General features: G+C 36.0%; 1 protein-coding gene across 13 annotated transcripts in view; it reads left to right on the forward strand.

Annotated features, from left to right (window-relative positions):
• The window catches only part of RYR2 (ryanodine receptor 2), a 785,691-nt gene that overhangs the window by 393,048 nt on the left and 368,588 nt on the right, over window positions 1-24,055 (forward strand). For all 13 annotated transcript variants that reach the window (XM_021934115.2, XM_021934128.2, XM_021934136.2 and 10 more), the window contains 3 exons: window positions 3,778-3,899; window positions 13,044-13,227; window positions 15,225-15,360. In XM_021934115.2, the coding sequence (XP_021789807.1) occupies window positions 3,778-3,899; window positions 13,044-13,227; window positions 15,225-15,360 (442 nt within the window). The remainder of the gene's footprint in view (window positions 1-3,777; window positions 3,900-13,043; window positions 13,228-15,224; window positions 15,361-24,055) is intronic.

Below are 24,055 nucleotides of genomic sequence, written 5' to 3' on the forward strand. Positions count from 1 at the left end.
GTGATCCGCCCGCCTCGGCCTCCCAGAGTGCTGGGATTACAGGCGTGAGCCACCGTGCCCGGCCACTCTTGTGATCTTTTTTTGTCATGGAAATGATCTTGTGATCATTTTTCTCTTTTAGCTGATGTTGAATTTTATATAAATGAAATTCTATAGCATGTACTCTTTTGTATATACCTCCTTTTGCTCAGCAAAAGGTCTGTAACATTTATCCATATTGTTCCATGTTTGAGCCCAAATTGCTTATGCTACTTTTTGAGGTCCCCAGAAACCAACAAGCCAGAAATTAAACACAATCTAAGGAGGGGGCGGGGGTCAGAAAGGAAAGGAAGAGTTAAAGATATGTAATTGCGACTTATTCTGTCTTCATTACTAAACTCTGAGATTGGAACTAAGTCTTTGACTTATGTATTTTCGCTATCTAGCAGAGTGCTGGAACCAGAGTTGGTGCTCAATAAATGTTTCTTGAATGAAAACATGTATTTTCAAGGATGTGGAGTTATAATTGAGTTGGTGAGATTGCCCATGCACCTGCTAACTTGGTCTTCAACTGCATTAGCGTTACAGAATTATGAGCCAGGGTGAGCTGGGTTAGCATTCTCAAGGTTAACAGCTAATGTCGAAATTGTGACAGAAGAGGTAGATTTGGCTTTAAAGCAAATTTTTCTTTTGATAATGATGTTTGGTCATGGTTCTTCTGCTAGATTTAGCAGATGTTATCTTTTTTCTTTTAATATTTTACTTATAAAAATGTCAAATATAAAAAAAGTTAAAAGACTAAACCAATGAACATCCATATACTCTTGAATTAGAGTCAACAATTATAGTTAGCCAGATTTGCTTTCGTTTCCTCCTTTCTTTTCTCTCTCTGTGTGTGTATGCATTCACACATCCACAGTACTGTTACATACCATTATGGTAGTTCTATTACATCATTGACTATCCTGTTTGTATTCATATTTATTCTGTTGTCCCAGTAATACCTTTTCTAGTTGAATAAAATCAGGATACAATCAAAATTCATGCACTTATTTATTTTTATGCCTTTCAGTCTCTTATCTAGAACAGATTCTCAGCTTATTTTTTTCCTGTTCCATCGAGTTTTTAAAAAATCCATGCCAATTATAGAATACCTCAAGTTCTAGATATGTCTGACTTTTTTTCCCCATTGCCTATGCTCTTGGTAATTCCCATGAACTCGAAGCTAGGTATAAGGCTGTGCTGTCCAAATCAGTAACTGCTAGACACATGTGGCAATTTTGTCTTTGTATATAACTACAACTAGATGAACACCATTTTTAGTTTTGTTTAATTTTAATTAAATGTTTAAAACATACACTTAAATTATTGGAAAACTTTTATGTATGTTTGGAACAAGTTGGGTATGTGAATCTACTTTTCCAACCATGTCTTTGGTTCCTGTTTTTGTGCCGTTTTAGTCTGCTGGTTTCTTTCTCAGGAACACAGCTGTCTTTCCTCTCAGTGTTCTCCCTGACCTTTTCTCTATACTTCGCTGCTCAAATGTGTCTTCCAAAGTACTCATTTTTCTTTGGTGCTGTTCGGTTCGTAAGCCCTTTCTGTGCCTTTAAAATTTTAGTTTTCATGCTTTTTTTTTTTTTTTTCCTTGTCCTTATCTCACCCAGCTCACCTTTTTATCTCAGCTTGCTGTTCTTTCATCTGGTCTGCTGGTTTATTATCCCAGCATATTTCCTGTTGTGAATTTCCACTGCTATTTTATCGAAGTTGTAACTTGCATCCTGAGGACAGTTGAAATTGTTTTTATGTTTAAGTAGCCTCCTGCTATTTCAATTTTACTTAGCTTTTTAAAAATAGCAATGATTACTGAATTATATTAATAAAGAAGATAAAAATCACGTGTTGTGTCTTTTAACTTGTTGATAAAATAAGTTACCAGACTTACAATTATTAAAGAGTTCTTAAATTCACAGAGTAAACCTTCCTTGGCCATAGTGTATGATTCTTTTGAAATTCTACTAGATTTAATTAATTAATATTTTATTCAGAATTATTACATGTATATTTATGGGGCAAGTTAATTTCTCCTTATAGACATTGAATTTGGAATTTCATACAATTTTTGTGTTTATTAATTTTTATGTGTCAGGAACACCATTCTACTCTGGTCTTTTTTTCAACCATTTAAAAGTGTAAACACCATTCTTAGTTCATGGGCTGTATGGAAACAGATGATGTACTGTAGTTTGCCAATCCTTGGCCTAGACTAGTCTGCCATGAAAGGTAGCTGTTTTTTGAAGCTTTATCACAGCTCGCCTGTGGAACCATCTGGTCCTAGGTCTTTTAAATATTGGATCTTAAATTATCTTTTTCCTTTTGATTAGTCTTATTTTGTAAGAATCTATTCTGTTCCCCTGGAACACCAGTTTTGTTTATTGGTTTTGTTTGGATGATTTTTGGTTTTGCCATGGAGTTGCACACAGTATTGTATTATTATAATTTCCCATTCTCTGTGTTTTTGCTTTCTGTTTTATCTTTAGCCTGGTTTGTGAGAGTTTCGTTTTATTTATCATTGCAAAGAATCAAACTGAGTTTATTCATCTTTTCTAGTACTTTATTTGACTTCTAGTTTGTTAATTTCACTTAATCTTCATTAGTTCTACTTTTCAACTTTCTTTCCTGTTCTTTTTTTAGGATATGAAAATGAGTAACAAGTTCCTTCATTTTAGTTACTTTTTTGTATTAATGAGGGCACTTAAGGCTATGATATTGCCTTTGAATATAGATATATCTGTGTCTCACTGATTTTTTTATATAAGGAGTTTCCTCTTAACATTGCTTTCTAGATAATTTATAGTTATAGTTCCTAAATTTTGTTCAGTACACCTGGGTAGGTGTATTAAATTATCTTGCTATAAATGTTGCATGAAGATAAGCACAGATGGGAACAAATGGTTCTACTTATATATAGTACACAACTGATCTGTGCTGTCAAAAGTCTGCAAGGTGGTGAACCTTGTGGAGGGTAGGGATAGGAAGGGAGCACTAAGGAGGATTTTAAGATACTGTAAAGTTTTCTTTCTTGAGCTGGGTGTTGGTCATGCAGGAATGTTCACTTGTGAAAATCATGGAACTGTTTTCTTAAGAGTTTTGCATTTCTCTTTCCTAACATAGTTTCATAGAAAGTTCGAAAGCACACAAAAACAGGTATCAAAAGAAAAGAAATATATGTATACATCTTTATCATTTAGATAATTTATAAGCATTGTTCAGTACTTATTATTGACTAGTCTGTGTTCAGAGCTACTGTATGACTGGTGTGCCAATGCAAGGTTACCTTTGCTGCTTTGTACCAAGTTTGCTTAGGCTGAGGATCAGTCATTCAATGTAGATATGTGAAAAGGCTCTGCTATTTATTTTACTTGACTCGGTGCATTTTTTGAGTAGTTCTTGAAAATGATAACTGAGCTGTGCATGGTGATGGGGGCTTGTAATTCTAGCTATTCAGGAGGCAGAGGGAGAAGGATCACTGAAGCCCAGGAGTTCAAGACCAGCCTGGGCAACATAGCAAGACCCCATCTCCAAAACATAAAATAATAACTAAATGAATAAATGGAATGGCTAGTTTGTATAGGGAGCTGTGCATGTGATTTTATCTGAACATAACAGCTTCATAGTCCCCTGTACCTGCCTTTTGATTCTATCTATTGTTGTGGCTCAGCTGTTTGAGTACACATCTCCCTGACGCTAGTTTGGAAAAGAGATGTTGGGAGTAATGGCCTTGTTTTGGCTTTCTTACAGGCTATTATGCACCATGAAGGCCACATGGATGATGGCATAAGTTTATCGAGATCCCAGCATGAAGAATCACGCACAGCACGAGTTATCCGGAGCACAGTCTTCCTTTTCAATAGATTTATAAGGTAGTTTTTCTTTTGTAGGTGTAGTTGTTTGATACTTGATTTTCATTTCTTTATTGGATATGCAAATAGGCAATTTAAAAGTATGCTATGATGATAAGAAATCTCATACTGTTTGGTAAGTCAGCAGAAACATTAGGAAGTGTTAATTAGATGATTTAGTGTCTTTCTTTTAAATAAACTTTTAAAAAGAATGTGGTTTTGGACATTAGATGTGTAATTTGTAATTGATAGGTATAGATTAGGATGATTTAATGACTACTCTTCCTTGTAATGGACCTATGTAGTTCCTTTTTCTTTTCTTTTTCTTTCTTTCTTTCTTTCTTTTTTTTTTTTTTTGAGACAGAATCTCGCACTGTCACCCAGGCTGGAGTGCAGTGGCACGATCTCGGCTCACTGCAACCTCTGCCTCCTGGGTTCAAGCGATTCTCCTGCCTCAACCTCCGGAGTAACTAGGATTACAGGCGCTCACCACCACACCTGGCTAATTTTTGTATTTTTAGTAGAGATGGGGTTTCACTATGTTGACCAGGATGGACTCGATCTCTTGACCTCATGGTCTGCTCACCTCGGCCTCCCAAAGTGCTGGGATTACAGGCGTGAGCCACTGTGCCCGGCCTAGTTCCTTTTTCAATGAGGGCAGTGAAGCCTAGATATATGCTGAGTTTTGATACGTGTCTTTTAAAAGTAATCCTCATAAGAACTGTTTTTCCACCTAATAAATGCAATAATTGCTTATCTACAGACTAAATTAAACTTGTGACCAACATGTTTTCTGATAACATTATACCAACATATGCTCTGACTTGTGAGGGACTTCATTTGTCTCTTTAAACTTTGCTAATTTGATGCGGGAAACTTCTTGTTGACCATCTTTCTTCATTTCTTTTTTCTTTTGTGTTTATTTCTATTATTTGTTAATATTTCTGTTAAGTTGTTCTGAACTTCTGTTATGTTTAGAGATTTTCATTTCCTGTGATGATAAATTGCAAACCTTTTCACCAGTTTATTGATTTGGAAAAGAATCTGAAAGGATTTTTGTAGTAGTTGAGTCGGTAAATTATTTTTTTGACTTTACAGCATAAAACAAATCTCCCCTACTCAAGATTGTATTATTTTCTACTTCTTTTATAAACCATCCCTTTTATGAACTACACACACTATGTGTATATGTGTGCGTGCCATATGTAACGAAAAAATGTGCACAGCATTTGGCCACACATCCTGAGTGTTTAGTCCATTTCTCTGCCTCATCTCAACTCCAAGCCTCGTCAGGGAGTAAAGCTTACATCGAATGGGGTACGCACCACATTTTTGTATTTTTTATTACTTGTATTACTTTTCAGTATTATTTATATTCTTGTAGTTTAATATAGTATTTATTTCTTATAATAAAAATTTATTACATTTTAATGCGGCATAAAATTAGTCAAGAAGTTCTATTTGGAAATTATAACTTATTTTGGAAACAAACTTAGCCTTTTCGTATCTTGTTCTTCCCACTAGTTTTTCTTTACTAGAGCTGATCAATCCTATGATAGGGATTGAGCAAATTAATCATAAATCTTTGAAATTGTCAATTTTATATTTAGTCAGCACTGACTTCTTCAAATATGAGGGACTTTTTTTTCTTATTCAATTTGACTGCGGTAGAGTATTCAGTGGCACCACAGAGATTCCATTTGGTAAGTTAATTTAATACTAGACCAAAAACTGGTTATTTGTTTTGAAAACTATTTTGTGGGAAAGCTGCTATCTCAGTGTTACAGACATTAGGTAGTGATAGTATACCATAAGTGGCTTTTTTTATGGTGGCTGAAACACCAAAATTCATCTTAAATGTGATTTACTTCAGCCCATCTGCTCTTTGGGAGAATAATTTTAAATTTTAACAATTAATTTTCTGATTAGATAGAGTACCAAGTATGAGAAATTTGGATTCTGTGGTAAAAAAATGTTGAATTATACACTTGCTGCTTTATTAAATCTTGAAAATGATTTTCTGTCTGGGCTATTTGAGTGAAATTCATTTGTTATACCTATCATGATAAAATAGGATGGTTACATTAACCCCTATTAACTATGTAAAGATTTTCTGATTTCTGATTCCCAGTCTGATTCTTTCTATTTTCTTTCTTCTTGCCTTGCTCTCTTTTTTCTAACTTTGTAAGATGAATGCTGATACCATTGAGACCTTTGTTGACAAAAGCATTTAGTGTTACACTTTTCTGTTTTTAGTGGCACCTCACATGTTTTTATTTTCCTTTCTTCCTTTCTTTCTTTTCTTTCTTTTCTGTCTTCCTCTCTCTCCTCCCCTCTCACTCATTCCTGCCTCCCTTCACTCTCATTCTGTCGCCCAGGCTGGAGTGCAATGGCCCTATCTCTGCTCACTGCAACCTGCCTCCCAGGTTTAAGCAATTCTACTGCCTCAGCTTCCCAAGTAGCTAGGATTGCAGGCGTGCACCACCACTCCTGGCTATTTTTTTTATTTTTAGTAGAGACATGGTTTCACCATGTTGCCCAGGCTGGTCTGAAACACCTGACCTCAAGTGATCCACTCACCTCGGCCTCACAAAGTGCTGGGATTACAGGCGTGAGCCATCGCGCCCAGCATTGATATGTTTTCTTTCAGTTTCCCCTTTGATGACTTCTTTGAACAATAGATTTTTTCAGCTTCCAAATAGTCAGAAATTTCCTGAATATTTTTCTGTTACTAATTTCTAATTTAATGCCATTATGGTCAGAGAATATACTTTGTGAGATTGATTGCTTTTAAGTTTATTAAGACTTGTTTTATGGCTTAGAATAAACTTTATTTTGGTAAATGTTTCATGTGAACTTGAAAAGAATGTGCATTCTCCTCTTGTTGGGTAGAGCATTCAAAAGTGTCAATTTAGTATTACTTATATCTTCAATTTCCTTCCGTTTTTCAGTCTCTTTTTTTCTATTAATTACTGAGAGAAAGGTATTGCAAAGTGTTTGATTGTAATTGTGGCTATTTCTGTTTCTCCTTACTGTTTGTCACCTTTTCTTTGTGCATTTTGAAGTTCTGTGCGTACATGTTTAGGATTTTGTTCTTTTGATGAACTGACCTCTTTATCATTATGAAATTACTGTCCTTAACTCTGGTAATATTCTTTGCTATGACATATACTTTGTATAAGATGAACATAACCACTCTAGTTCCCCCGCCCTTTGTTATTAGCATCCTATAATCTTTAACCTGTTTGTATCTTTATATTTAAAGTGCATTTCTTTTAAGCAATAGGCAGTTGGATCTTGCTTTTTTATCCCATTTGACAATCCCTGTTTTTAAATTGTATTGTTTAATTCATTTACATTGATATGATTATTGATGTAGTAGGCTTAAGTCTGTCTTCTTCCTATTTGTTTTATATTCATCCCACCTAGTAGCAGGATAAAAAAGAGATACACGCACACACACCACCATCACCACCACCGTCACCACACCATCACCACCCTTACACGGGAGAATGAGAGCATATGGGTTACAAAAAATAAGCCACACAAGGAAAACACTTTGTGTGTGTGTATATATATATATTTATATACATATATAGTAATATATATGTGTTTTATATATATTATATATAATATATATTATATATAGTATAATATATATATTTACTTTGTCATTGTCCCATTTCCCCCTTCTTTTGGGATTAGTTGAGTATTTTCTATTATTTCATCTTACCTCCTTTTTATTGGTTTATTAGCTGTAATACTTTATTTGTATTTTAGTGGTTACTTACGGGTTAAAGCTATAATACTTTATTTGTATTTTAGTGGTTACTTATGGTTTATAGTATATATCTTTAATTTGTCACAGTCTACCTTTAATTGATATTTTGTCACTCTATGAATAGTGTAAGAACATTATAATATTATACTTCCTTCCCAGTTTTCGCAGTTTGTCATACATTTTACATTTATAGATGTTATTAATTCCACACTGTATTTTTATTTAAACAGTCAATTCGTTTTTAAAGAGTTTTAAATAACAAAAACATCTATATTTGCACACAGAGTTATAATTTCTAGTGCTCTTTTTTTGTGTGTGTGGATCTGTATTTCCTTCAGGTATTGTTTTCTTCTGCCTGAAGGATTGTTTTTTTTTTTTTGAGACAGAGTCTCTGTCGCCCAGGCTGGAGTGCAGTGGCACAATCTCGGCTCACTGCAACCTCCACCTCCCAGGTTCAAGCGATTTTCCTGCCTCAACCTCCCAGGTAGCTGGGACTACAGGCACCCACCACAATGCCTGGCTAATTTTTTGTGTTTTTAGTAGAGATGGGGTTTCACCATGTTAGCCAGGATGGTTTCGATCTCCTGACCTCGTGATCCGCCCGCCTCGGCCTCCCAAAGTGCTAGGATTACAGGCGTGAGCCACTGTGCCCGGCCGAAGGACTTAACATTTCTTATCATGCAAGTCTGCTGGAGATAGACTCTTTCGGTTTTGTGCAACTGAAAATGTGTTCTTTGCCTTCATTTTAAGTGATATTTTTGCTGTGTACAGCATTCTAGATTGACAATTAGTTTTCTTTTGGTTGATTAATTTTACTCCGTATTGATGATTGTATTTTATAGTTCTTTATATGCCTGCTTATTTTTGTTTAGTTACCAGACATTGTGAATTTGTTAGATGCTGGCTATTTTTATATTCCTGTAAATATTCTTGAGCTTTTTCCTGGGATGCTGTTAAGTTACCTAGAAAGAGTTTGATTTGTTTGGATCTTGCCTTTAGAGTTTTCTGGGAGGGAAGAGCAGTGTTTAGTCTAGGGCAAATTATTCCCCACTATTGAGACAAGACCCTCTGAATGCTCTATCCAGTGCCCCATGAGTTGCAAAGTTTTCCAGTCTGGCTGCTGGGGACAGGTGCTCTTTCAGGTTCGGTGTGAGGGCCAGTTGTTGTTCCCTCTAATCCTTTCAGGTGATTGTGTTCCCTGCCTTGAGTAGTTTTCTCATGATGTTTTCATCCGTGTTCTGCTGAATATTTGAGGGAGACCTTCTGTAGGTCTCCAGGGTTCCCTCTTGTGAGCCCTCTCCTCTCTTTGTCCTGTGGATTCTAGCAACCTTGGTCTCCCCGGACACCCAGCAGTGTCTCTTCGACTCATGGAGACTGTCAGGCCACACCTGGGTTCCCTTCCTGCTCCACGGCCTGGAAATTCACCTAGGCAGTAAACTGAGGCAGCTGTAGGACCCATCTGATTTGTTTCCCATTCCTCAGGAATTCCTGTGCTTTATTCATTGCTATCCAGTGTCTTGAAAGTTTTCATGTTTTTTTGGTCGCCACCCCCACCCCCCATTATACTTTGTCTGTTTTTTGGGTTACTTCAGAGGGAAGGTAAATCCTGTCCTGTCACTTTATCTTGGCCAAATGTCACTCACATCTAGGTGACATGTGCAGTGCTTATTTCCAGATGAGATTCCTTGTTCCCCTTGGGAAATGTAGTCTAGAATCTCTTTGCTGATTCTGCATTGATTTTTTTTGTCTTTCAGCTATCCTCCTCTTTACAATCCCAGCACAAATTTGCCATATTTTTCTGAGTTATCTAACATCTGCTTTTAACAGTCTCTCCCTTGTGATCACCTGAGAAGTGCCATGGATAAACACAACGAACCTTTGTTTCTCTTATGCTTAACTGACCTTAATCATGTATTAGCTTTTTCAACAATTAAATTTTAATTAAGCTTTGGTTTATTCTCCTTGTTTCTTTTCTATATTTACCCTTTAGTTATATTATTTAACTCCAGCAATCATGTTTATATTGCATATATATGTTTATATTGCATATATATCCAGTAATCATGTTTATATTGCATATATATATATTTACTTTTTTACTTTACAAATTTTACTTAAATGCACATGAGTATTACCTATTATAAGTCCCAAATTTAGGCTGGGCACAGCGGTGACTACTCACACCTATAATCCTAGCACTTTGGGAGGCCAAGGTGGGTGGATCACTTGAGGCCAGGAGTTTATCAACAGAGAGTAAACTATATTGTATTCTACATTCTATACAGCAGAATGCTACGCAACCAGTAAAATGATAAGGCTTACAAAGTAGCAAATTGGGCTGGGTGTGGTGGCTCACACCTGTAATCGCAGCACTTTGGGAGGCTGAGGCCAGCACGTCACTTGAGGTCACGAATTTGAAAGCAGCCTGGCCAACAGGGACGAAACCCCATCTCTACCAAAAATACAAAAATTAGCTGGATGTGGTGGGCATGCACCTGTAATCCCAGCTATTCTGGAGGCTGAGGCTTGAGAATCGCTTAAACCCTGAACCCAGGAGGCAGAGGTTGCAGTGAGCCGAGATTGTACCACTGCACTCTAGCCTGGGTGACAGGGTGAAACTCTGTCTAAAAAAAAAACAATTAGAAGTCCTGAATTTATGTGATTTTTTAATATGTTCAGAAGCTTTGAAAAGTTTTACATGATTACTGAGCATTTTAAAGAGCATATGCTTTTAAATAAAAATTTTATTCGTTTTACCACATTCGTGAAAGTACCAAGTCTTTAAAATCTCAGTATTTTTACAATATTTTCACCCAAGTATTTTTCAGTTATTTTTTACTATTAATTTTATCAATGCCAATTTACTTAATTTGTATTAAGATGCTAGTTTTAAAATTTTTACCTTTTAGAAAGAAAGTCAATATTATTTAATCATTTGTGTTTTTCTTATGTGGTTTATGTTCTGAGACCCTTCTATTCTGTCTTTTGTGGTGGTGGTAGTACTGAGTGTGTGTGTGTATATGGGGTGTGTGTGTGTGTGTGCGTTTGTGTTGTCTGCAGGGGAGGAGGCTCTATTATTTTGGCCTGGAGTGGGGAATATATATATATATATGTATATAGAATGTATATGTATATAAAATATATGTATAAAATATATAAAATGTGTGTTGTATATTTCTAATAGTAATACCATGAGCATTTAAGTAATACATAATGTGTGTGTATACATGGAAGTGTATAAACATATATGTAATTATACATTATAATGGATATATTATATAGTATATTATAATGTATAGTATAGTATATATTATATATACTATTCTATATGATAGTATATATAATTAATAGTATATATTAGTATGTGTATTATATACTATACTACCTAATAGTATAACAATAGTATATACTATACTATATATAGTATATATTATACATTATATAATATAGTATATGCTATACACTATAGAGTATATTATACATTAATAATATGCTATATCAGCATATACTATTAGTATATACTAATAGTATATACTATATATAATGTATAACAAATATATACAATAAATATATATAACATCATATATTTTATATATACTATATATGTTTTCATTTTTCTTCTGGATATATTCATAAACATATTCTTGAAGTAAATGAGAGAGGGGAGGAACTTATATTTGTTAGGTAATAATATAGTTTAATCTTTAAATTACAAAATGTAGCCATAGGGTTAATAGCTTTCATTTTTACTCTGGCATAGGGTGATTCTACTACTTTTGGATTTCTGGATGATTTTTTTTTTCCCTGATTATATTTTTTGTTCACGATAAATTAAGATGATATTCATCTCTTTATTAGATGAAAGCCCTAAAACATAACATAATTAATAATTGTAGAAGTTTGGACAATATTTCTTCTGACAAGAGACTTCTCTTACAAAGTAATTGAATAGTTACGTTCCTCATGGTAGATATGTTTATTTCAATATAATAACCTAAAGACTGACATTTACTGTTGTTTTCACTTAAATTTGAAAATGTGGATACTGAATCATTTTTGAATTGTATTCACTTATTATGAGTTGAGTTTGAATTTGTTATACATTTATTTATGTTTAATTGGCGTTAATGGGGTAAAATGTTTAGAAAAATACTTCATTACATGTGAAATTTTCTTGTTAAAGGGGAAAAATAATTTTCTACTGAAAAGTCACTCTTGCTTTTTGGGTACAGAAAAACTTATAGAGGCGATAAAACTTGGGGGTAGATCAGTTGATATAACTGATACAGAACTTCAGGCAAAAACTTTAAAATAGTTGTACGGTTTTACGATTTCTACTGTTTGATAAGGCTGAAATCAAATATTCCAAAATCATTAGCAATCTTTGTGGAAGTGATGACACATTTTAAATAATGTTTTAAAACTATAAAGTTCAAAGCTAATTCTCATTCATGAGTATTTTATTGTTTTATAATGTAAGTTCCAACATAGTCAGAAAATTAGAAACATTTGCTTGGGATAAAATGTTAGCATACGGTTTTGCTGAGACAGAGAGCAGGAATGCATTAACAATTTGTCATGGCTATAGAATATTATGGTATCAACTACAGTAGAGGTACTGTCCCATTCTTTTATTGTATGCATTGTGCTTTTTAAAATCGTTTTATTTCAAAATACTTTTGATTTGTAGACATCATGTTTTAAAGTTCTTTTCAGATACATTCAAGGCTATGAGTTTAAAAACTGAGAATCTCAGTAAGCTCAACAAATTAACACATTACATGCCAGTAATGTACCTTTCTTCCCAGGTTAGAAAATACTTCATGATGTTTTTGTTAATACAATTTTTAAATGCATTTCTTTCAGATAATAGAAAAGCATTTTAATATATATTTACTGATTAATAAGCAAATTTTCTAAATTAACATCATTAGAATATATTTTTGAACTCACAGGAATTAAACAGAATGGCAAGCTAGGGTCCATGAAAACTTAGGCATTCCTTTTCGAAAACAAACCACAAGGAAATGTCAGAATTATGAATCTGGGAAGATGCAGCCTGAATCCTTAAAGTGTAGCTTTCCAGTGAAAATCAACTGGTTTCTGAACATTTCGACTATTGGTTTTGTAGGCACTGTTCCTGTGGCCTATAAGGTTATTCTCTAGATGACTGGCCGTGGATACTGGTTTTTAACATAACATTACACAGTTTCTGACTTGAATTAGAATTCCTTATCGCTGCTTGAGGAGCAGGAGGACCTTTCTGACATGTCCCTTTTACAGTGATGTAGGGAGAGAGATTAATCTCTGAAATCATCCACAAATGGAAAAATGATACAGTTGTGAATCACCGACAATAGAGAAATGTTTATGGTTTATTTTAGGGGCCTCGATGCGCTCAGCAAGAAAGCGAAGGCTTCCACCGTCGATTTGCCGATAGAATCCGTGAGTCTAAGTCTGCAGGATCTCATTGGCTACTTTCACCCGCCCGATGAGCATTTAGAACATGAAGACAAACAGAACAGACTACGAGCCCTGAAGAATCGGCAAAATCTCTTCCAGGAAGAGGTGCGTTTCTGTCCACACTCACTTCTCTTCTGTTGTTCTCTTGTAAAAACAGCTTCTTGGTTGGGAAAATTCTCCATCTATGTGACTATCTTTGCATTTTGCAATATAGAGGAGAAAGTATACTACTGAACAGGAGAAACAGGCCTTAGAGAAATCTAGACACGGTTTTTATTTATTTATACTATCCATGAATATTATTTAAAAACATGAATCTTTTCATTCTCCTGGCAAGAGACATTTACCCTCTGCTCAGCCCTCACCCTGGTCTTTTGCAAGTTCTCTTCATGCGGGTTATATCAGTTAAGAATCTTAAAGTGTCTATAAGAATACAGGCTTTAGAAAGCATCAGGGTTTTTAAACTATTCAGCAGGTTCTTGGGTGCTCCTGGGAAATGGCCCGGGATGTATAGGAAGCGTTGTGTTGGGGATGGAAGCTGTCAAGAGAGGGCTACCAGAGTAGGCTGAGCTCCAGGGACCCTACTTGGACAGAGCAACCCTACCCTTCCCCTTTGCATCTATTACATTTCCATGTATGATTGTCTTACACCAAAAGTTTCACTGCTAAAAAGAACTCAAGTGTCGTATTTTATAAGCAATAAAAGAAGGACCAAATGATATATCTAATGTTCTAATATAGTCAGAAGCTTCAGTGGAGACTACCAGGGTTGGTGGGATAAATCAGGCTAGTTCAGCTGGATTCCCATTCTTTTCAATGCATCTTGTATGGAGAATAATGATTTTTTTTTGGAATAAATACTTAGCTTTGTAAAAGTAACAAAACGGGTTATTCATTGAGTACACATGGACACAAAGAGGGGAACAATAAATACCAGGGCCTACTTGAGGGAGGAGAGTGGGAGGAGGGCAAGGTTCGAGAAACTACATGTCAGGTACTGTGCTCATTACCTGGGTGATGAAATTGTTTATACGTCAAACCTGTGACACACAATGTACCCACGTAACAAACCTGCACATGTAACCCCCAAAGCCTAAAATAAAAGTTGTGACAGAAATAAAACTAAAAAACAAAATCAAAAAGTGTTATTACTAGGTTCTCATAATCCCTGTCTACTTTTAAAGCTGTTTTCTAATATCTCATCAGAAACTCTTGAAACTGACATAACTTTTTGAGGACATTCCCACTGGGTATTCAAAAGAAATGACCTATCTGGAGACCTCAATGGCACGAAAGCAAAAAAGTATCAACATAAACCAATAATAACATGGATAAGTTTATTGGGAGCTTTCACATATGCCAAATTGTTAGACTCTTTTACAGTGCTGCATTGATTTAATATCTGGAAGAAGTAAAATTAAATATTGGGTTGTAAAAATTAAAATATTAATTTAGTTTTTTTCCCAACTTCTCATATAAGACAATCTGGATGGCGACTTGGAAATGTACTTAGGTCCATGGTATCTCTTAAATTCTGTGTGAAATAAATTAGTTGGATTAGATAGTGGTTTATAGCTCTTTATGTGGTTTGCCACACTTTTTACAACCTTGATCTACCAATAATAATAAAGCATAATTTCAATCTCAGGCTGTATCTTACAAAGTTCATTATAATGCAAAAATGCATTATAGCATTTTTGATTTGCTTTAAAAATACCTTTTCATGAGCTTTACCTGATTTACTATGTCTTTAATTTAATAATAATAATAATAATAATAATAATAATAATGCCTATCTAAGAATAAGGATCTGCTCTTACGGTCACTTAACAATAGAATGCCATAAGTATGAAGTACATGTTTGTAGGTTGTTCTTCCACTGTTTGATGATGACATTCAGAATTTAAAATCCACTTGAATTATCTGAAGAACATTTCATTTCACATGTAAATGTGTGTCTTCCTGTCCTTTGAATGATCACAATTTTCTTTATGATTAGTAGGTGAACCTTCAGCCAGACTTCTATTTTTAAATCAGCTTAGCATTTTTAGTCTGTAAGCAGAATGACAGTTTTAGATGTCTTTTTTTTTTTAACCTTCCAGGGAATGATCAACCTCGTGCTCGAGTGCATAGACCGATTGCACGTCTACAGCAGTGCGGCACACTTTGCTGATGTTGCTGGGCGAGAAGCAGGGGAGTCTTGGAAATCCATTCTGAATTCTCTGTATGAGTTGCTGGGTAAGAAGCATGATTGGGTTCACGACAATGGAGTTATGTCTATTTAAAATGTCCATAAATGGGCTACGTGTGGTGGCTCATGCCTGTAATTCCAACAATTTGGGAGGCTGAGGTGGGAGGATCGTTTGAGGCCAGGAGTTTCAGGCAAGCCTGGACAACATAGCAAGACCCCATCTCTAAAAAAAAAAAAAACCACACAAAAATCACATAATAGCTACAACAATTTTATAACATGCCTCCTAATTGAGACTTAAATTTTAATTTACTGGGCTAAATCAAATGGTGCTTAGTATTAAAATCCATCTCTGAGTGAGAAAGGTAGCTAGAGAAGTAGATTTGCCTTTGGTTAAAGGAGGTGAAAATCATTCAGGGTGCAGTCTTTGCAGATAAGGGGCCTTTATATGGATATGTATTAAAAATTTCTCTTTTGGTTTTGGAATTAGTTCCACAAGGGTCCCTCTTAATTCCTTCCATTCCCATCTTATCAGTGATCTGCTCCAGTCTTCTCTCTATTCTTTATAAGATCTCCATTTGGCAAGTTCTAAGTACTCCTGACATTGATTAAGTGACAGTTGCTGTGGTTTGCTCTGCATTCCTGTGGGCTCTCTGCAAACACAAGTCCTCATTATTTTTGACCTCCTGTAGCTTCTACTTGTCTCTTGTCAAAAACTAAAGGGTCTGAGATTTTTACCCTATTGGCAAGCTAGTAAGTTAGCCTGCAGTTAGGGTAAAGAGGGACAGTTTAGTAGTCAAAGAAATGGCTGTAGCTGTAGAGATTGGCTGTAGTGCCAATTCTCTGAGCCCCAGTTCTCAGAGGACAATGTGAAGGGGCAGATGACACCTACACATGCAGCTGGTTGAGTTACAGAAAAGGAATTCTGAGTTCAGGGAGTGTGAGTTAGTTACACTAGACAGAAAGCGCGCCTGTCCTTTGCTGTGGGTAGAGACGTCTCCCTCTCACAGGGCCTCTTGCTGCAAACATCCTGGAAAAGATTTCCTGAAACAAAGTTTTCCAATGACTTGTTTGCAAGACGTGCAAAAACAGAGACCATGGGGAATGGTCTCTTTCTCCACCCAAACCCTCACCTCCAAAATCTCAGATTCATCCTGTATGTCGCAACTGTTACGTCACTTCCCTGTTTTAGACAGCGTTCACATTTCTATAACATTCTAGAAGATAAAGTTCACCTGGTTGCTCCTGGTATATGAGGCCTCAGTTAACCCTTCCAGCCTTCTATTTTCCCAGTCCCCTTATCCCTACCCCCTTACTTGAGCCACATCACAGTTTCTGGAACTTTCCATACAGATCACACCTCTGGGACATTCTCTCACCTTTTTCAGAATTGTTGTATATCCTTCAAGACCCAGTTCACGTGTCACTGTCTTTTAAAGTTACTCTTGATGACCGGGCATGGTGGCTCACACCTGTAATCCCATCACTTTGGGAGGCTGAGGCAGGCAGATTACCTGAGGTCAGGAGTTCGAGACCAGCCTGACCAATATGGTGAAACCCTGTCTCTACTAAACAAACAAACAAACAAACAAGAAATTAGCTGGGAGTGGTGGCGGGAGCCTGTAATCCCAGCTACTCAGGAGACTGAGGAAGGAGAACCATTTGAATCCGGGAAGTGGAGGTTGCTGTGAGCCGAGATTGCACCACTGCGCTCCAGCCTGGGTGACAGAATGAGACTCCATCCCAAACAAAAACAAAAATAAAGTTACTCTTGATGTTTCTCCCAACTCTTAAGTATAATTAAACCTTCTTTCTCTGGTTTCTTGCCACTAAGTTTTACCTGTATTTATAGCAGTTGTCACATTTCTTATTTAGTTATAAGTGTGATTGATTTCTAAGGCAACAATAGCACCTTCCTGGTTTTTGTATCTCTGTTATTTAACTGAATGTCTGGCACGTAGAAGATACTCAATAAATGTGTATTCATTAAATGACTTAAGTTCTGATAAAATAGGAAAGTATACCTAAGGATAGAAAGGAGATAATGCAAAAAAAAAGTTATAAAAAAAAGAAAAAAAGATAATGCATTTTTAATGGAAAGAATGAAGGATAGTCAAAATATTTGAAAGTTCTTTGCAATCTAATTAAATGTCATTAAAATTTATAGAGTCATAATACAACCTAGCAAATAAAACTCTTGTGCCTATTAGAATTGTTAATATGTTTTCATTAGGTGGACTATTTGATATGCCATTAAAATTAAACACTTGCAGTTTGGTACTTTCAGATTAAAACGTAACATGTGGCTGCCATTTCTGAGAACAGGACCAGGGATATTGAGGCTTTACAGGAATTTGAATTCATTATTTTACCCACAGTAATCATTGAGATAAAGATTTTGTGAGGCCAAAATTCTAATGACTGCCTTTCTTTGCAAATGCAGAAGTTATAGCACTAAATTTCATAATATAGCAGAGACTAAAGTGTAGTGGTGTTTTTAACACCACAGACTACCTTCTTTACTTGGCATAAGATTAATTTCTTGGATAAACTCGACGCTTAAGTAAACAGTTGCATCACCTAGCCTGGGCAGCGTAGGAAAACCCTCTAAATAATAATAAAAACTAGCTGGATGCAGTGGCTCACGTGTGTAGTCCCAGCTATGCGGGGGGCTGAACTGGTAGGATTGCTTGAGGCCAGAAGTTTGGGGCCAGCCTGGGCAACCATCTCTAAATTTAAAAAAGAAAATTTTATGTATGTATGTTTGAGGGTAGAAAGTTTTATGTGCAGAAAGAACATTGTTTTTGTAGGTAAATCTAGAAAATAAGCATCTTACTTTACTTTTCATATCAACTCTTTTTATAGCCTCTGTTAATTGGTTCCTTCAACAGGTATTGTATCCATGAGTAACAAAAATGAATAGAAAGAATTCTATTTTTTGATGTAACCATAGAAAAAGTCCATTGCCAAAAAGTTAGCACTTCAGCTTTATCCTTCTGAGCTACTTATTTCTCAAGCCAGTCCTCCCTTTACCTCCACAGAGTTATTTGGTGATTAAATTTGATGATTTTAGAACCTACAAAAGTAACATTAATAGACTTTACAAAATGTTGGGGACTTGGTGGGTATGAACACAGTTCCTGCTCCTAATTAGTTTTGAGGTTGGCTTTTACTGGAACGTGGCTAGAGGTGTGATTTTAAAATGGCTTACCTATTTAAATAGAAAGAGAAAGGAACTCTTCTAGGCGGAGTGATGTTTCTATCGGGATGTGTTCAGTTGGAAATAACAGAATACCCAAACGCAAACTGGCTTCAACAACAGAGGGGATTTGGGGGCTTGCATAGCTCGCAGTCTACCAGTGGGTTTGACACAATGGCTCCATCTGATCTCCAGAACAAGCTTCTTTATGTCTCCACTCTGCCTTCCATGGGGTCGTCATCTTCCAGTGCTGGCTTTTCTTGATGGCCTCAACTGTCTGCTATCAGCTGCTAGGACTGCGTACTTTCTTTCTGACATGAGAAAAATGAAAGAGGGCTTGTTGCAGAAGTTATACCTTGAGAAAGAGTGTGCTATTTCCTAAAATCCCCAAATACAGTGCTCCTTGCATGTCATTAGCCCAAATTGTGTCTGGCCATTCCTGAACTGGTCACTCTGGCAAGAGTAGAGAAATTTTACCAACACTGGTCTTGACTGATCAGGGACCCACTCTTGAAACTGGGTCAAATCCTTGGACTGTCCATCTGTTATACAGGGAATGAATGTTATAGAGGATGCTGCCCAGGAAGCTGAAGTTTCCACCCCAAATGTTGACTCGTATACTTATTCAAAGGGTTTTATGAACTGAATTCTAATCAGAATGCTTTTATTCACTCCCTAGCACTATGGTTGAATAGAGTAGGCAGTCAATAAATATTTGCTTGAGTTATTTAATAAATACATTACAGAGATTTCCATTGACTTCTGTAGCAGGGTGGATTTGGCTATCAATTTAGTGTATTAAAAACCAGTGGACCTCCTGCTCCTCTTTCATTAGGTTCCTCTCTTGAAATATAAACACCTGACCTTTCATTCAGGCATATAGCAAGTGGCACCTATTGTTACTATAAATATTACCTGTAAAATGGCAGTAATCATTCCCCTCATAAGGTTGTTGGGTTGCTTAAATGTTATAATGTATAGAAAATGCTCAGCATCACATATTATTGTTCTTCTTATCATTATTCCCATTTCTTTTGGATACTTATTATCATCCTTTCCCTTGTTAACATAGTGAAGCTTTTGTCTCCAACCTCTTGCTCCATTCTTATTGTTGTTGTTTTGCTTTTCAAAGATGTCCTAGAAAAGAAACTGTACTTGTTGGATATAGCATAGAATGTTATGGATTAGCCAATAGAGCGCATAGAATCATGATGATTGTAGGTGTGTACTGGTTCTTGTTTTCCTCATCGGAAAATGGCAGGAATGAAGTTTGCTTTATCACTATCCTCAGACTGCAGATTTTATATTCTATTATTCTACCCATTTTTGAACACAGCATCACACATCTGCATCTTTACCGTCTGGTATACAGCTAAATACTTCAGATATCAATGATATTCACATATGGTAAAATTTGTGGTTAATCTCTTTACCTCCATTCCTTCTCCTTTCCAGTCTTTACTCAGACCTCAGGGAGCTCTCACACACTTCTCATGAACTTTCAGAGACTCTCTGACCTGGTTTACACCCTTCTTTTAAGAAGAAGGGTCTGGTCTGTCTCTTCCTTTCACCAGCAACCAGATGTTTCTGGTCTGTCTCTAAGCTCTCTGTATTGCATTCTTTGAGTTCTTGGTCTGGTCTGTCCCTTCCTTTCACCTTTGATATCACTGATTCTGTCTAGTTAGGGAGCTACAACTTGGGAGAGAGATCTTGAGCTTTTATTTTTCATTATTCTGAATCTATTAACATGCATTACTTTTATAATTGAAAAAAGTAGTTAACATATATGTCTAATGCCAGATAATTGGCAGTAAAAGTAAAAACTGAATGTATTAATTACAGTTGAGTAAAAAAAACCAACAACATTTATATATTAGTACAAATGAAGAGACTATCTTCCCATAATCTACATGGTAATTTTAGTGGGAGGTGGGGTGTTTCCAATGGATAGAGTTATGAGAGTATTTTTTAATGTTTTTGAGTTCCTATGATTTTCTTTTTGTGGTATAGTAAGCATCGATTTCATGACCAGAAAAGGGTAACAAATACAACTTTATGTTGAATTTTGATATGCAAAAGACTTCAGAACCATCTTCTGCCAATATTTTTTATTGAATTCATTGTAATCATAAGATAGCCATATATACCTAAATATATACTTCAGTTTGTCTGGAAAAGTCTCAGATCTGCAGCCATAATTGGAGTCCTATAAGACATGTGTATCTACCTTTCATTCTTTATTTGGCTATCAAAACCTTTGGTTCAAATATTAACTCCAAATTTGTTAAGCCTCCTTCCCATTATTCCAAATAGGTAGACCATAGATTCTCTCCTGGGGTTATATGTGAAATAAGCCACTGTCTTTGTATTTTTTCTTCAGTGTGTCTATTTTTCATGGAGAGAAAACCAAGAAGGTAGGAATGAGAATCTATAACAATTTTGCATTTTTCATGTGTTTTAGGTGGAGAATGACAAAGGTAGATTTATGAGGCTGCTGTTTGGAATACCTCAGGATCTTAGAAACAGCGATACTCACAGTTGGAAAAGCATCGCTGTGGCATGCTTTCATACATCTTTTCTGACATCCACATGATTAATCTGTGGGATGCTTACAAGACAGAATGATTTTCTAAAGATGTCTGAGAAATGGCTCTTTGGCAAACTTTCCTATGAATACTCATGTTCTGAAGATTCAAAGTATGAAACCAACAAGGATAGATTGCTGCTCTTTGAGTGTGACCAAAATGAATGTTTGAAGACTTGGAAAGGATACAGCCATTAGCCATTATTTTTGCACATCCAGACCACTTTCCCAGTGTCTCAGGGAGGCAGATCTCCCTAAATGCCATAAAACATTGAGAAAAGGCAGTCAAGAGGTGAAAAATAAGGAAATGGGCTTTAGACATGCACACATCAGGTGTTGGTCTAATGTTTGTGCATCTGGATAGTTCCGATCTTGTTCTTCAGGAAGTCTCAGAAATGTATCTTATAAACAAGACGCATCCTTTAAAATTTTCAGCTTGATAAGTCTCGTTGTCCCTCACCCTTGCCAGTCCCTGTGTAGGAGTCCTCAAACTCCAGTGTACAAGATCCCCAAATGCAGGGACGGCGCTCCAAGCTCTCCAAGAAGTTTCAGTACATTATCTTCTTAGATTCTTCAGTACGTTCTGAAGTGTTCTGTTCTGTTTGTTTGTTTGTTTAATGGGTTTTGGTTTTCTTCAGGCTTAGCAGCCTCTACTTGTTAATCTCAGTATTTAGAAAAATGTTTCTAGATTTTAGTCCAATTAGCCCCTCACTTTTCTGTGCTACGTAGGGCCTGTTACTTAGTGTTTCCAAACTTTGAATATAAACTCCAAGAGGGATGTTGTTTCATTTGCTCTGTATCTCCAGCACCTAGAACAATGCTTGACACCAAGCAGGGAATCAGTATTTGTTGCGTCAATTTTTAAAGTGAAGGTAATTTCTTGGAATTTCTTTAAATCTAAATTTTTCTGTAAGCCTCAGATTTTTTTAGTCTTTTGTGAAATTTTGAGTTCAAGAATTTAAAGACATTGAAGCATGAAGCCTCCGGGGATAGGATGAGTCTAATAAAACAGATGAATATTGCATGATTCCACTTATAAGAAGTATCTAGAATGATTAAATTCATAGAATTAAAGAATGGAGCCGGGCAAAGTGACTCATTTCTGTGATCTCATAATTTGGGAGGCCAAGGCAGTGGGATCACTTGAGGCCAGGAGTTGGAGACCATTCTGGGCAACGTAGTGAGACCCTGTCTCTGCAGAAAGTTTAAAAATTAGCTGGATGCAGTAGCATGTGTGCCAGTAATCCCAGCTACTGAAGAGGCTGAGGCGGGAGGATCACTTGAGCCCAGGAGGTCAAGGCCGCAGTGAGCTATGATTTTGCCACCTCACTCCAGCTTGGATGACAGAGTGAGAATCCGTCTCAAAAAGCAAAACAAAACAAAACAAAAATCAAAAGATCAGAATGGTGATTGCCCAGGGACTGAGGAGTGTGGAATGGGTAGTTACCAATCAGTGGGTATAGAATTTCAGTTAAGCAAAATGAGTAAGTTCTAGAGATATACTGTATGACATTGTACCAAGAGTCAACGATACTGTATTGTACACTTTGAAATTTGTTAAAATGATAGATCTCATGTTAAATATTCTTACCACGGGAAACTAAATTGTTAAAAAGTAAAGAAATGCAGAATAGTGTATTTGTTTTTAAAAACCATTTTTTATTAATTGTGAATATTGCATGACTTTCATATTCTAATTGGATAAAAGTGTAGGGATTTAATTAGTTATTTAACATTAATAAAACTGGTTTGGTGAATTAGCATTTCCTTCTTAAGAGCTTAATTCAAAGCTCTTTTATATTACTTAAGTTGGACTGCAGTTATTTAACCACTGATATTCTTATTTTATAGGAGACTGGACACTATCTATTCATTCAGTTATGTTCAGAAATACCATACCTACTAAGTTGCAGGCACCATATCAAATGTAATAAAACACAGTGTCACATATAAAATAGCTTAAAATATCATAGAAGATGACTTGTAAGTCATTGGACTGTGTTTATTCACATTTTATTTGAGGCCATATTCACAGGGCCAGCTGTAGTGCCTGATACATTCACAATAATATTTCTTAAATATATGAGAACAAAGACCTATATGGAAGGTAAAAGATCTTAACTTGGTCTTTAATTAGGCAGAGATTAAAGAGTATTGTAAAGTTTTAGAGAAGAACATTTGTCTTTTGTTTTTCTACTTGACGCACCATATGAAGTTGCCGTTGCACTTGGGAGACGACAGTGGTGCTTGGAGACATCTCTTGATGAGAGCCACTACGGATACTGATACCGTGGTTTTCCGTTTGATTTTTGGAAAGACATTCACTTTATTGTACTATTTGGTATTAAAATTAATACATTTTAGATAAGGAAGCAGTAAGAAAAATTAGGAAGGTGGAAACTAGTCTTACACTTCACCACTCATTTTAATGTATAACCTTTAAAAATGTTGCCTTAAATATTTATCACGTTATACACGCACAGAACATTTTGTGCACCTGCATGCATGCTTGCAGAATAACATTGTATGTGCGTATCTGTGCACATCTTTGCAGCAAGACATCACCTATTCCCTCCTCCCTTTGAAGATTTGCTCATCTTGCTCCAAATTCCAGGTTCACTGACTAAGATAGTCAAAGGGCTTTCCTTTGATGTTGGTATGTTTCAGGGGTTTATTTGGTTACAATTTTTCAGACTTCCATGCTTTTTTATTGTTGTCTATTTTTTCTCCAAGAGTGAAATTGTAGCCACAGAACATCACCTCTTCACCTCCTAACTTCCATTCTTATTGAGCATTTGTGATTTTTTTTGACAGAATTTATTGTAGGTTCAATGGGTCACTGTGAAAGATCATATTACAGGGCATGGCCCTTTTTTTTCCTCTCTTGGGTCCATTCTTCTTCCACCTTATTTTGGAATAAGAAAAGGTACCTTTTTGACCTGGGGAAGCAGTCACACTA

This window comes from Papio anubis, chromosome 1 (genome assembly GCF_008728515.1).
Source record: "Papio anubis isolate 15944 chromosome 1, Panubis1.0, whole genome shotgun sequence".
Taxonomy (NCBI): domain Eukaryota; kingdom Metazoa; phylum Chordata; class Mammalia; order Primates; family Cercopithecidae; genus Papio; species Papio anubis.